The following is a 14773-nucleotide window of genomic DNA, read 5'->3' as shown; positions in this document are numbered from 1 at the left end:
CAACAAAGGAGTGGCTCAAGAAGAAGCACATTAAGGTCCTGGAGTGGCCTAGCCAGTCTCCAGACCTTAATCCCATAGAAAATCTGTGGAGGGAGCTGAAGGTTCGAGTTGCCAAACGTCAGCCTCGAAACCTTAATGACTTGGAGAAGATCTGCAAAGAGGAGTAGGACAAAATCCCTCCTGAGGTGTGTGCAAACCTGGTGGCCAACTACAAGAAACGTCTGACCTCTGTGATTGCCAACAAGGGTTTTGCCACCAAGTACTAAGTCATGTTTTGCAGAGGGGTCAAATACTTATTTCCCTCATTAAAATGCAAATCAATTCATAACATTTTTGACATGCGTTTTTCTGGATTTTTTTGTTGTTATTATGTCTCTCACTGTTCAAATAAACCTACCATTAAAATTATAGACTGATCATTTCTTTGTCAGTGGGCAAACGTACAAAATCAGCAGGGGATCAAATACTTTTTTCCCCTCACTGTATACAGACATCCCTTCTGTCAATGTTTAACGGACCAAAAGTCAAGTATGTTGTATTAAACATATAGAGAAGAAGTCTTACTGCACAGGGATAGGTAACATGACTCCACAAAGCAGGGCCAATCATCCTAATCAACTCGGTTTAAAGAGTGACATTGACAAGCGTGTTTGATCCCACTCAGGAATCATTAGGTAATCCAAACAGTTTGACAGTGCCTGCCTCTCTATCCCACTCAGGAATCATTAGGTAATCCAAACAGTTTGACAGTGCCTGCCTCTCTATCCCACTCAGGAATCATTAGGTAATCCAAACAGTTTGACAGTGCCCGACTCTCTATTGCTGTCATACTTCCCTTCCTTGTCATCACATGCGTACGCCAGCAGCGGTCTCTTAGGATGCCAGGCCACTGTGAACGTAGGGGACTCACACTGGACCTCCCACAGCTTCTCTCCTGCAAAAAAGACAAAAGAAAGTATAGAGGATACTGAGGAATGATGAACTCAAATTAAAGAGGTCTTTATTCTTGCCGAGGACTATCTGGCATAGTGCGGGGCTTGTTGTGTGGACCGTATGTTCCACAGGGAGCAGAGGGGAGTAAGGGGATTATCCTTGCAAATTCTATTCTATTTTGGTTTCTTGCTACAAAAAGTTGTATTTCCTTTCTTCAACTAACCTGTTTCAACCTCTGCTATGTCTATGAAGTGGTCCTCAGAGGCTGAAGCCAGCATCTTCCCATCATGGCTGAAACTCAACGTCCTCACTGGCCAGTCCAACCTGGAACACATTAACAAGACAATCAGACTCAACGTATGATACAAATACTGATCATGTTTTGGATGCTTACACTGGTTAATTGGGTTAGATGATGATGATGCTGGTGGTGATGAGGGATTTGCAATTGCACCATTTGTTGTAGATAGATATCTGTCCATATTTACAGTTTTCAATGTAGACTCACTCACCTGGAGAAACAGCGAACACAGACCATTTCTTCAACGGTCCACAGACTGACCAGGGCGTCTGCACTTCCTGTGGCAAAGTACTTCCCTGTGGGGTCAAACTTGATGCAGATGCAGTTGGAGGGATGGGCGTTGATCGACTGGATGGGCTTCAGCTCAGGGTAACTGAAAACAACATGTCAAAGTCAGGGAGCCGTAATGTAGGTTCATAATTAGCCTATCTATTAAGGGCCCCGTGTAGCTCAGTTGGTATAGAGCATGGCGCTTGCAACACCAGGGTTGTGGGTTCAATTCCCACGGGGGGCCAGTATGAAAATGTATGCACTCACTAAGTCACTCTGGATAACAGCGTCTGATAAATGACTAAAAAAAACTAAACTAAACTACATCACAGGACATAAGATACACATTCTAGTTTGGACAGGACTGTGAATTCTAGAGTAACAGGGTACGTGGGAAATGGCACCCTATTCCCTAAATAGTGCACTGGTTTTGACCAGCACCCTATGGGTCCTAGCCAAAAGTAGTGCACTATATAGGAAATAACCTAAGGTGTCATTTTGGATGGAACCAAGGTCTTACCTCAAGATGTTGATGCACCCGTTTCCATTGGTGAGAAAGAACATGTCGTTGTCATTATTCCATGAGATCTCGTTGACTTCAAACTTAAACTGCTCCTCAGCTCGTGACCGGTGTGATTTGACGTCGATGAAGGTAACCACATCATCCTTGTTCCCAACGGCTATCGTTTGGCCGTCCGGACTCCAGCAGATATTGATGTTTTCCCCTGCAAACAAACATATCGCATAGATCAAGCACTGTTGCCGGCTTAGATCAGAATTAATGAATGCAACGGAACATTACAGATGACAAAAAAATCAAAACTAAAGTACAAGACTGAAGTGTTGTTTTTGGCTGAAGACACAGCAGATGGATTGGAACTGGAGTGTACCTTTAGTGTTGACAGTAGCCGTGCACTTTGTTGTCCTGACGTCCCAGATGCGTATGGTCTTGTCCCCTGATGCAGTGACAAACACGTCTGGGTTGGTAGGATGCCAACACAGCTGATCAACACTGTCTCCATGGCCTCTGTAGTTGTTCTCTTTCACCTGTAAGGGGTTGACATAGGCAAAAACAGCTAGCAATCAACAAGATGGCTAGCTGTGTGCTAAGGGGGAGGTAGCTGCCACTAAAAGTAACTGTAGCTACTAGCTGTCTAGGCTAGTTGGATCAGCACAAAACATAACATCTAGTTAGCAGGCTCTTCCCTTCGCGGTCTGGTCATAGAGTTAGCAAATTAATAGATACCTGCTAGATATCAAAGTGCGTGTATAATTTGGTGCGCCTGAATGTTACAAGATAAGACTGACGAGGCTTGTTGTTAGCCTTGCACTAGCATGCGTGGTTCATTCATCACATCCATGCATACTACCAAGCTAGCTAGAAACTTACCAAACGGTCTTTTTCTAAGACAAATACGCTTGCTGTTTTATCAAAAGACCCAGATGCCAATCTCCTACCGTCGCAACTCCATGCTACTGAATGAACTTTAGCGCTATGCGCAGGGAATTCCCTGCTTTTGTTGTTATTTCTGAAACTCTCTTGCATCTCTTGATAATATCTGGACGCCATTTTGGAAGATACTAGCTACCACGTTATGTCGCTACAGGGGTGTTTGATCTAGCTACAGCAACGTATTATGTTTTTGGATTATCATGGGTAATTCGTGGATTATAAAGGAATAATCACCATTGTCTAAATAGTTAAATGTTTTTGATTAAACAGTAAAAACAACATTTATTTTAACAAATATGAAATAGAGCCCCACAGTGGAGGCGTCATAATACTCATAAAACCTAGCGGTCAAACAGGGAAATGGTTCCAATCCACCTGTACAGTAGGTGGCGGAATGCATATATAATTGTTGCGAACGCCATTATACCAAAGAAGAAGAAGAAATGGTTCCAATCGTTTTTGCGCCATACATTTTTCCCATAGGGGATTTTAGAAACACTTAAAATAATGGCTGTGTTTTGTGTAGGCTTACCCTGGTGTGACGTTTTGATAATAATGTAAATCTCTCGCAGACAAGATTACTTTTAACAATATATTCGGCTCTATTTACTGTCAGATTCGAATAAGCTAATTAGCATCAAAGTAGACATCATGCAAAACTACAAATCCCTGCAAGCTCCTGCACGTCATCCTTAGCTGACGCCTTTGCTAACAGGTATCGTGTCAATTTAAAACTTGCACAAGACAGTTCCCAGAATTGACCATTTAAAGAAATGTAGCCAATTTATTCATTACTACATTTAGCTAACATTAGATAGTTAATCCAGAGATTCTTACCTTTGCCTCGATTTGGCAGTCTCGTCCAGATCATCATGGCATTTGTAGTTCTTTATGATAGCCACATTAGTAGCTAATTAGCATTTCATTTAGGAGGGTAAATACAGGCAAATATATTGTCACCTTGTCCTAAAGAGATTTACATGGTTATCAAAACGTCACGCCAGGGTAAGCCCTTAAATATTCTAATATTAGTAATATATTACACATATAAAGATGGAGAAATAGATTCAAGTACAAGTCTTGTCAATTGAATTGTAATTTTATTTCATACAAGTGATGAATGAACATCAATGTAAATGTTTTAAAAAAAACATAACACTTTTAAAATCCCAAACACACAATATCAAGATTCACACAAACTCAGTCTAGTTATTTCCTTTTTGATTAGCTGCTTTCCTGATGAATAAAGATGGAATTGAGAAAATGATGATCATTGCATCTGGAAAACAAGATTTCCTTTCATTTTGATGAAAGAAGGCCTCATAGAAATGACTTACAATAGAGTCAATGCTCTCAATGTTGTTTCTATGTTTTTAAGAAACATTTACAATGTCATGATGGGTGTGAGAATGAATGTCCTATGAGCCTTCAAATGTATTTATTTATTAGATGAAGTTGCTGTATCAGTTAAGTTTGCATACTGTTTAATCCAGTTGTTTTAGGTTGTACTGTTTTAGGTTGTATCTGAAAGCATTACCTACTAACATCATACAGGTGGGGAATACACATAGGATGAAATCCAGGTTACAGCAGTAAAGAAACAATGGGAGTATCCCAGCAAATATGAACAAATCACCTTATACAGCTTGGGAATGTAGGTGGAGGACATTTACACATGTTGTGCCATTGCATGAAAGATGATAATATATCATGTTTTTCCCTTTAAATACAATTTAGGATAGTCAAGAGGCAAGTGTGTCTAATACGAGGTAGACTGAGTACACAAGCACCTCATTCCTCAAGGATGGTAGGCTACTTTGATTGAAACACGTGCATGGCTTTCATTTGCATCCACAAACTGAAACAGAGCTCCAGCTTTAAATCGCAAAATCGCCTAAATAATGTGCAATATCTGTTTCTATTTGCTTATAATGACCCAGATCTTAAACATTGTTCTTTGTTGATGTTTAGGTGGTGCTTTTGCTGCATAAAGTAAGCAGTAACTTTACTGAAAGTCTTACGGTAGGGTAGTGTGTTCTTTAGATTCAGGAAGAGTAAGGAAGAAGCAGAACTAGAATCAAATTAGTTTGTGCCATAGATTAGAAGTATCATTCAATTCCTGTTCACTATAAAGAAGAAGAGAGAAACTGATTTAAAAAAAAGGTTGGATTCTAAAACAGTGCATTCCATCAGATGATGACAAAAAGTCACATCAGATCGAGATAGTTTGTGCATAAAATAAAATAACCTAAAGCTTTTTTTAATTAAGTGTCTCTAACTGCAGATAACTGAGATTCTGTGCAAATTGTGTAGCTTTCCTCAGCCTTCCTTCCTGGTTGCCAGGGACCTCTGGAGCCGACCTTCAACACTCTGCATCCGTGTTCCCGTTCCCGTTGAGTGGGTTGGGCCCTGCGGAAAGGCTGGGAGAGAGTGAGGCATGCGTGTCCGACTCCACACTCAGCCTGGGGTTAGCGTGGCTGACTCCGTTGGACTGTGGTGCCCATTTCTCAGGCTTCTGCTTCTCAGGCTCCTCCCCACTGTTGGAACACACAACAAGGGTGAGCAAGTCCTCCTTCGAAAGTCCTTGATATTTTTGTACATGTATTTTACACCAACAAAGTCTTTGAAAGAATCCTTTTGTTTGAAAATAAGCAATTGCCCCCTTAGATGTACATTACCTGACAATGCATCCATTGGTGACCGGTGCCTCAGAGTAGGCCTCTTTCTCAGACAAAGAGGTACGGGACCTCCTGTCCTGCCAGGACCCTGCTTGGGGCTCTTGGCCAGAGTCTGACCTGCGCCTGGCTGCTACAGCTGGGCCGGGGCCCCTTCCGCTGGGGGAGGCTGGCTCTCTGGGGCTCTGCCCAGGCCCTGGCCCTATAGGCCCCTCTGGCTCTTTGCCTGAGCTGTCGGAGCTGTGGGAGCTCTGGCTGTGCCTCCCATTCAGGCTGTCAGAGGAGGACACCTTGCTTATTTGTCCGTCCCTGCTCTCATCTGAGGGAGCGAGACAAAGGGGGTTAGTAGGGACATGATGTAAGAGAACAGCATGTCCACTCTCTCTGTGGGTTATTATCTCCAGTAGATTACTATATGATCTAGGAGCATTAACAATCAGATGTTTGACTGGCATTTCACAAAGTAAACAGTAATGCAAGCTTTTACCAACAACACTGTAGGCCTAACATCTAACCACAGGGTCAGTACACTGTAGGCCTAATATCTAACCACAGGGTCAGTACACTGTAGGCCTATCATCTAACCACAGGTTCAGTACACTCGATTGTCCCTGGACATATTTCAAAGGCAAAGATATTCTAAGAACTGGATACAAAAACTGCACTGCATAATTTTTATTGAATTCACAACACGTGAATGTGGCTCACCACTAATGAATCGTGACATCATGCATGCCCTGGCCTATAGTTTAATGGTTAGAGTACTGTATGTGATCATGGCAGGGTCTATTGAGCCCTCTGGTGGGGGATATGGAGAATAGTCAAGGCTGGAATGTGCATCTCTTTTTCACCAGGCCACTCATATAGTCTGTATATATACCTATCAGTGGCGGTTGGTGCCGTTTAAGATGAAGGAGAATGCAAAAATGTTTTATGAGCATGGCCTTATTTCTATTATTTCTGTCATTCATATTCCATTCACCCAGCTCAATGTAACATCAATAGGTTTAGGCTACTACATGATACGCCAATATTCCCTATACCCATCATGAGGTGGCTACAACCTAGCCTATGAATGAAAGTTTACAACGTAGGTGCACACAGGTCGAGAGAATTTTGAGTAATCAAGGTGACAGACAGTGACACATTCGATACCGCCTTGCACACTCTTGCCTGCATCTGGCTGATCTAGGGTGTAATCATTAGTCCAACAGTTGCAAATGAGAGTTTCTACTAGACAAATTAAGGTGTGTTCATCCCCGTTTTGTTCCGTTTAAGAAACGTTTTTTCAACAGAATCGGCGGAATGAATACACCCCTGATCACACGCAAACACAGTTCACTTTCATAGCAGCCACGTACAAACAGCATGATCCCTTTGCTCGTTGTATATATAATTCCTTCTCGCAAGTATCTACGCGCTCGCCTCCTCTCACCTATTCCATTTGCTTGTGGACTTCAGTGCACAACACATCAGCTGTCTGTGACCAGGCGGAAAAACCTTTCCAAGCCAAACCTTTATATCATGACCACTAACCACTACACACAGCCTACATCGTTGTCACGTCCTAGTCAACTAGACCAACTAGAACTAACGCGTTAGTAAACCCGCTACAATCATGCAGTACAGTGTACAGTCAGAAAGCAGTTTAGCATATACACCGGCGGGCGCCGGTGGCAATAAATTTATAAAACCAAAAGCTTACCTTGACTTGGAAGAGTTCCAGTGTTGGATAGCCATAGCCAGCTAGCTAGCATAGCATCCCTCTCTGTTTGAGCCGTGTGTTTGAGTAGGCTAAACTAGCTAGCTGCATTTGCTAGCTAAGTAAGTAAAAGTGAGAGAAAAAAAGAAATAGAGCTAGCTCTCTCTCTCTCTCTTGCTTCTCCTTCATTTTTGAAGAAATTAATTTGTTCAAAACGGTTCAACTATTTTCTTTCTCTCCCTTTGAGTCAACTACTCACCACATTTTATGCGCTGCAGTGGTAGCTAGCTGTAGCTTATGCTTTCAGTACTAGATTCATTCTCTGATCCTTTGATTGGGTGGACAACATGTCAGTTCATGCTGCAAGAGCTCTGATAGGTTGGAGGACGTCCTCTGGAAGTTGTCTTTATTACTGTGTAAGTCTATGGAAGGGGGTGAGAACCATGAGCCTCCTAGGTTTTGTATTGAAGTCAATGTACCCAGAGGAGGACAGAAGCTAGCTGTCCTCCGGCTACACCATGGTGCTACCCTTCAGAGTGCTGCTGAAGCTACTGTAGACCTTCATTGCAAAATAATGTGTTTTAATCAGTTATTTGGTGACGTGATTATATTTAGTATAGTTTTATCTTTGTTTCACTATTTACATTTGAATGAAATTCACTGAGGTGGATGGTCCTCCCCTTCCTCCTCTGAGGAGCCTCCACTGACACCCATTTTAGGAGAATGAAGAAAGCCGAACAAACAAACGAATGGTGTTGTTACCTCCTTCTCCAGAGTCGCAGGCCTGTTTACGTCTCCTCCTAAGAATGACCTCCAGCTCACTGCTGACAGGGCTCTTCCCTGAGGGGGACGGGACCGACTCCTGAGACCCCCGACTGGGACTCTTCTTCACCGTCTCCTGGGGGTCCAGAAACACAGACAACATGCTTTACTGTTGGTAACAGATGTAATTATATAAAATATATGTTTCATCACTTCTCAAAAGCATATATGAGCTTTTACAATGTCTTATAATAAGGCTTATATAATAAAAAGAAACAACACTTCATAATAAAGGGGAGTATATATATATATCAAAAACATGGGGGATTGGAAGTGATGCAGACAATTACATTGATAGAAGATACAATCTATCTGCAATATTAAGCTGATCCACCCCCCCACCCAAAAAAAACAAAAAAAAACAATAATTTTTTTTATATATATAAATAAAAACTAAAGAAAAGAGAAAAAACAACTAATAAAAAACAACACTTCATACCAGAATGCCTTTCAGTTCTTCCATGGCACTCTCCTGTGGCAGCTTTTCTTCAATTACTGGAGGTTTCTAGGGGTTGAGTTCAACTAAGTTAATAAACAGGACATAACACACATTTTCTTATGTGCTCACGCACACATCGGGCCTGGCAGCTGGTGTTAGCGTTTATCACATAGCTGGTCTATATTAGAGAGAATAAAATAAAAGCTTGAGGCCATTTTATTGATTTTCTCCTCGGAGCCTGCAAGTTGTCATGGTGATTTTGTCAACCAATATAAAATAAATGAAATCAAAGCAGCAGGCATGTGGTCTTTGTCAGTCTACACTGAGGTAATCCATGGACCATGTTACACAAAGAGAAAGAGCCCATTCCAAAAGCCAAACTGAAGACTGGTTTAAGCAAGAGATTAATAACAGAACAGCTATAATCCATTTCACTCTAGTACCATATGATGTGGATTATCACTGTGATATGGGGGTTGGCATGTCGTTTTTTGTGTGATTTTAGGATCCAGAGAGACTTCACTGTCACACAATCGATGTAAAAGTAAATATACTCACTTTTACGGCAACTCTCTTTGGGGAGACGGTCAGTTGATTGGAGAAGATGAGTGGAGAATAAGGGAGTAATCAGTCGGAGAACATTAAGTCGTCTATATTTCCACAATTAAACAAAACATGAACTGTTGACCTCTTCACCTTAGTGTCTCCTCCCTTGACAGGCCTCAGAACCACTCCATGTTTAATCCTCTCCATCATCTCATTCACTGCCTTCACTTTGACGTCATCTGAACCTCCTTCTGCACCTCCTTCTGTACCTCCTTCTGCACCTCCATCTACAGGACAAGGAGAGAGACAGAAGGGTTACATGGATAATATGGTAAAGATGTATGATTTTAAAATAAGAAATTCCTCAATTATGAATGAGTATTTAAATCCTTGATGTTCTATGTTATTCTGGCAGGTGCAGATTTGATTCTCAGTGGTTTCAAACCTACCAGGAGCTTGCTCCAACTTCGGGGATGCCCCCTTTGAACCCTTGGTTGATTTCCTCATAATTGCAATCAGTGAGCTATTGAATGAAGAGAGTAAATTAAATTCAGTATAATTAGACAGATTGGTGATTGGAGCATTCATCTCAAGCCTGTACACAACATAATAAAAGCCTATTGTCTTACCTGAGGGGGTTGCATCGCGATGGGGGAGGGGGTGGAGGAGGGGGAGGGGGTGGTGGTGGGGGTGGAGGGGGCTGGGGAACAGGGGCGGGGGGTGGGGCGGTCCCTGGTTCAGGGCCTGGTGAGGGCACAGTGTTCTTCTGGACCTGCAGCAGCTCTTGCACTAAAGATATAAAAGACAGGTGTGTTACATGAAGCCTGGGTCACCAGTCACTTTAACATGAGAAGATGGACAACTATCTATTCTACTGGTACCCGCTGGAGACGTATTCTTTCAAAAAGCTATAGGAATAAAAGCTGTGGTTACCCACGGTGTGATGTGACTGACGGCCTGTTGGTGTTCTCCTCACCTCTTTTCTCCAGGTCACAGTTCTTCTTTTCTACGTCCTGCAGACGTCCCTCTGTCTCTCTCTTCTCTTCCTCTATCAGTTCCAGCTGGCTCTGCAGCTCTGCTGTCTGCTGTTTCAACGTGTCCTCCTGTAGCTCAGTCTCCAGAGCCTTCACCTACATGGAGATGGATGGAGACACCCAGTGTGTTTGAGATTCAGATTGACTATATTTCAGTTGGACTGTGCAGAATCACTGATCTACAAACCGCTTTGCACCCCAAATAACTACTCGTTATGTGATCAAGATTAGCAATTCTGCTTTTTGCCTTCAGCGTTTTTTTAATTCCAAGCACCACAAGGCGAGGCCATATAGGAGTGTGTGTTGATGATCACTCTACCGAGGACGTTGTGAAGTGCTGTGTAAGAGAAGGCCCTTGTGATTAAACATATTGATTTGACTGAAGCCCTCCTGTTGTATCCTCCTTGTTCTTCTGAAACAACACACCCTCTCCTCTCCCTTGCCAAGGATGGGAATTTTGGGGCAAAGCTCTTCAGCACACTAAACAGACAGTCTCAGCAGTCTGGCACAGAGCAGGGAGTAGAAGTAGTGGGATCAGCTTGTCTACATGGGCCTCAGAAAGATCAGCTTGTCTACATGGTCCTCAGAAAGATCAGCTTGTCTACATGGTCCTCAGAAAGATCAGTTTGTCTACATGGGCCTCAGAAAGATCAGCTTGTCTCCATGGTCCTCAGAAAGATCAGCTTGTCTCCATGGTCCTCAGAAAGATCAGCTTGTCTCCATTGTCCTCAGAAAGATCAGCTTGTCTCCATTGTCCTCAGAAAGATCAGCTTGTCTCCATGGTCCTCAGAAAGATCAGCTTGTCTACATGGTCCTCAGAAGGATCAGCTTGTCTCCATGGTCCTCAGAAAGATCAGCTTGTCTCCATGGTCCTCAGAAAGATCAGCTTGTCTACATGGGCCTCAGAAGGATCAGCTTGTCTACATGGTCCTCAGAAAGATCAGCTTGTCTCCATGGGCCTCAGAAAGATCAGCTTGTCTACATGGTCCTCAGAAAGATCAGCTTGTCTCCATGGGCCTCAGAAAGATCAGCTTGTCTCCATGGTCCTCAGAAGGATCAGCTTGTCTCCATGGGCCTCAGAAAGATCAGCTTGTCTACATGGTCCTCAGAAGGATCAGCTTGTCTCCATGGTCCTCAGAAAGATCAGCTTGTCTACATGGGCCTCAGAAAGATCAGCTTGTCTCCATGGTCCTCAGAAAGATCAGCTTGTCTACATGGGCCTCAGAAAGATCAGCTTGTCTACATGGGCCTCAGAAAGATCAGCTTGTCTACATGGGCCTCAGAAAGATCAGCTTGTCTACATGGGCCTCAGAAAGATCAGCTTGTCTCCATGGTCCTCAGAAAGATCAGCTTGTCTACATGGGCCTCAGAAAGATCAGCTTGTCTCCATGGTCCTCAGAAAGATCAGCTTGTCTCCATGGTCCTCAGAAAGATCAGCTTGTCTACATGGGCCTCAGAAAGATCAGCTTGTCTACATGGTCCTCAGAAAGATCAGCTTGTCTCCATGGTCCTCAGAAAGATCAGCTTGTCTCCATGGTCCTCAGAAAGATCAGCTTGTCTACATGGGCCTCAGAAAGATCAGCTTGTCTCCATGGTCCTCAGAAAGATCAGCTACAGAAGCCAGATCAGTCAGACGTCTGTCACCCACCTACCCACCTACCTACCCACCTACCTACCCACCCACCCACCCACCCACCCACCCACCCACCCACCTACCCACCCACCTACCCACCCACCTACCCACCCACCTACCCACCCACCTACCCACCTACCCACCTACCCACCTACCTACCTACCTACCTACCTACCTACCTTCCTTCCTTCCTTCCTTCCTTCCTTCCTTCCTTCCTTCCTTCCTTCCTTCCTTCCTTCCTTCCTTCCTTCCTTCCTTCCTTCCTTCCTTCCTTCCTTCCTTCCTTCCTTCCTTCCTTCCTTCCTGTGATGCAGCAGTCTCTTCTGCTCCAGAGTCTTGGTAACATTAATCTGTCTGTCTGTCTGTCTGTCTGTCTGTCTGTCTGTCTGTCTATCTACCTACCTACCTACCTACCTACCTACCTATCTACCTACCTTCTGGTGATGCAGCAGTCTCTCATGCTCCAGAGTCTTGGTAACATTAGCCACGTCCTCCAGAGCCTTGATGAGCTGAAGGCTGGGGTCAGCGTTCTGCAGCAGGATCATACTCTGTCTGTTAGCCTCTTTCTGCTTCACCAACATCTGTAGGAGGAGAGAGAAGGAAGGAAGGAGGGAAGGAAGGAGGGAGTGAGGGAATGATCAGGTGTTTTAAAAGACAAGAGACCCAGGTTCTCCAGATATGGAAGCATTTGACTGTAGCATGAAGCAGTAAGTAAGCAGGCTTGTTTTTATCTAAATGGTCTACAATAACCACAGCCTGCATTCTCCAGAGAACCCCCTCTCCCTCTCCAGCCTCAGGCCAAGCAGCGTAACCGATAACAGTACACCCCACTACTGTGGCTGTGGTTCCCCCAAGCATATGTGTGTCCTTCAAAGCAGTGCTGAGTCTGTGCTTCTGCTGCTCCTCAGTCCCCAGACTAGGACTAGTACTGCTGCTCAGTCCCCAGACTATGACTAGTGCAGCTCCTCAGTCCCCAGACTAGGACTAGTACTGCTGCTCAGTCCCCAGACTATGACTAGTGCAGCTCCTCAGTCCCCAGACTAGGACTAGTGCTGCTCCTCAGTCCCCAGACTAGGACTAGTACTGCTGCTCAGTCCCCAGACTAGGACTAGTGCTTCTGCTGCTGCTCAGTCCCCTGCCTGCCTGTCTGTCTGTCTACCTCGTGGGCGTAGGTCTCAGCCTTCACCCTCAGGCTCTGCTCCAAATCCAGCTGCTCCTTCATCTCCTCATACTCTGTAGTAGCCATCACAGACACTGAAGAGAGAGAGAGAGAGAGAGAGAGAGAGAGAGAGAGAGAGAGAGAGAGAGAGAGAGAGAGAGAGAGAGAGAGAGAGAGAGAGAGAGAGAGAGAGAGAGAGAGAGAGAGAGAGAGAGAGAGAGAGAGAGAGAGAGAGAGAGAGAGAGAGAGAGAGAGAGAGAGAGAGAGAGAGAGAGAGAGAGAGAGAGAGAGAGAGTTTTACCACAGTAAAACACTAAAACAGCCACTCAAGGAGGATGGGTCTAACCCTCTCTACCATATAATAATATAATATAATATGCCATTTAGCAGACGCTTTTATCCAAAGCGACTTACAGTCATGCGTGCATACATTTTTTTTGCGTATGGGTGGTCCCGGGGATCGAACCCACTACCTTGGCGTTACAAGCGCCGTGCTCTACCAGCTGAGCTACAGAGGATGATGTCTCTCAACCATGATGATGTCTCTCAACCATGATGATGTCTCTCTACCATGATGATGTCTCTCAACCATGATGATGTCTAGATGTGTAGTGGATAGACTTTCGCGTGTAAGTCCCCTGTGGCTCAGTTGGTAGAGCATGGCGCTTGCAACGCCAGGGTTGTGGGTTCGTTTCCCACGGGGGGCCAGTATGAAAATGTATGCACTCACTTAACTGTAAGTCACTCTGGATAAGAGCGTCTGCTAAATGACTAAAATGTAAATGTAACTCACCTCTATTGATATGAACACAGTGGGTAGTGGGTAGACTGTCATGTAACTCACCTCTATTGAAACTCTTGATGGTCTTGCTTTGCTGCTCGATGGTTTTGCGAAGCTCCTTCATTTCAGCTTGCTCCTTCTCAGCCTATAAAAACATTTAGAACAGAGTAGAAAGGCTGGTAAAACATAAACAGTCAAGGTTTATGGTGCTTCAACACGACTGAGAATATAATATACTGTATATAAAAACTATGAGAACATCCTCATACAGATATTATGCATTCGTGCTCACATGATAGAATGAAAGTCCTCTCACCAGCCCTCAGAATCCCACCCAAAACAGACAAGAGACACACTTTCTGTGCCTGTCTGAGACAGACCTCCTGTGAAGAGTTATTGATTACCAGGCCTGGTAGTTGGTACTCACCAGGGCGGTTAGCTCTTCAACCTGTCTCTGCTGCTCCTGAAGCTGACAGGCAAGCCACTTCTTCTCCTCCAGCAAACTGCTCACTGTCTCCTGGAGCTCTGGAGCGGAATAAAGAGGTTTCCTGGGTGACACTACGTGATGACATCTCTTCACTACTTCTAATATTCTGACATACAGCTCCTATTAGTCTAACATTTTGACATTTTAACATGTTTTATCTTGCTACTAGAAAGACCATTAGAAAAAAAACAACAGAAAGGTGAATCCAAATATGCTGTACAGGAACAACATCATTTAATTGCGGACGGTCCATAACCCTGTCAAGACAAATCAAGACAAAGGGTGTTATATAGCGTTGACATGCTGTTGGTACTGTCTGTACGGGTCAGGGCTGGTGTCCTGTTGGTACTGTCTGTACGGGTCAGGGCTGGTGTCCTGTTGGTACTGTCTGTACGGGTCAGGGCTGGTGTCCTGTTGGTACTGTCTGTACGGGTCAGGGCTGGTGTCCTGTTGGTACTGTCTGTACGGGTCAGGGCTGGTGTCCTGTTGGTACTGTCTGTACGGGTCAGGGCTGGTGTCCTGTGTGTCTGTCTGTGTA

The 14773-nt window shown here is 44.2% G+C and overlaps 2 protein-coding genes across 3 annotated transcripts in view; both read right to left on the bottom strand.

The window, feature by feature from the left end:
• Positions 1-419: 419 nt before the first annotated feature.
• Positions 420-3101, bottom strand: LOC121545658 (THO complex subunit 3). Of its 2 annotated transcripts, XM_041856410.2 has the most exons (7): positions 2895-3101; positions 2395-2551; positions 2025-2229; positions 1446-1607; positions 1157-1257; positions 809-934; positions 420-753 (listed from the first exon to the last, which is right to left on the bottom strand). In XM_041856410.2, the coding sequence occupies exons 1-7, from the start codon at positions 3072-3074 to the stop codon at positions 716-718; spliced, it is 969 nt and encodes a 322-aa protein (XP_041712344.1). In that variant the 5' UTR covers positions 3075-3101; the 3' UTR covers positions 420-715. The 2 variants fall into 2 exon arrangements, with proteins under 2 accessions (XP_041712344.1, XP_041712334.1); XM_041856400.2 differs by having other exon boundaries at positions 420-934; positions 2895-3099.
• A 943-nt stretch (positions 3102-4044) lies between these two features.
• Positions 4045-14773, bottom strand: part of shtn3 (shootin 3) — a 37579-nt gene continuing 26850 nt past the window's right edge. The window contains exons 5-17 of the mRNA XM_041846875.1: positions 14176-14273; positions 13812-13893; positions 12968-13062; positions 12243-12389; positions 10118-10271; positions 9771-9930; positions 9591-9664; positions 9292-9428; positions 9154-9168; positions 8596-8661; positions 8097-8232; positions 5636-5951; positions 4045-5494 (exon numbers count right to left, since the gene is read on the bottom strand). Coding sequence (XP_041702809.1) covers positions 5320-5494; positions 5636-5951; positions 8097-8232; positions 8596-8661; positions 9154-9168; positions 9292-9428; positions 9591-9664; positions 9771-9930; positions 10118-10271; positions 12243-12389; positions 12968-13062; positions 13812-13893; positions 14176-14273 — 1655 coding nt within the window. The 3' untranslated portion in view covers positions 4045-5319. The remainder of the gene's footprint in view (positions 5495-5635; positions 5952-8096; positions 8233-8595; positions 8662-9153; positions 9169-9291; positions 9429-9590; positions 9665-9770; positions 9931-10117; positions 10272-12242; positions 12390-12967; positions 13063-13811; positions 13894-14175; positions 14274-14773) is intronic.

The sequence above is a fragment of the Coregonus clupeaformis genome, chromosome 3, assembly GCF_020615455.1.
Source record: "Coregonus clupeaformis isolate EN_2021a chromosome 3, ASM2061545v1, whole genome shotgun sequence".
NCBI classification, from domain to species: Eukaryota; Metazoa; Chordata; class Actinopteri; order Salmoniformes; family Salmonidae; genus Coregonus; species Coregonus clupeaformis.
The sequence above is the reverse complement of the archived record's forward strand: the minus strand, read 5'-3'. Positions and strand labels throughout refer to the sequence as shown.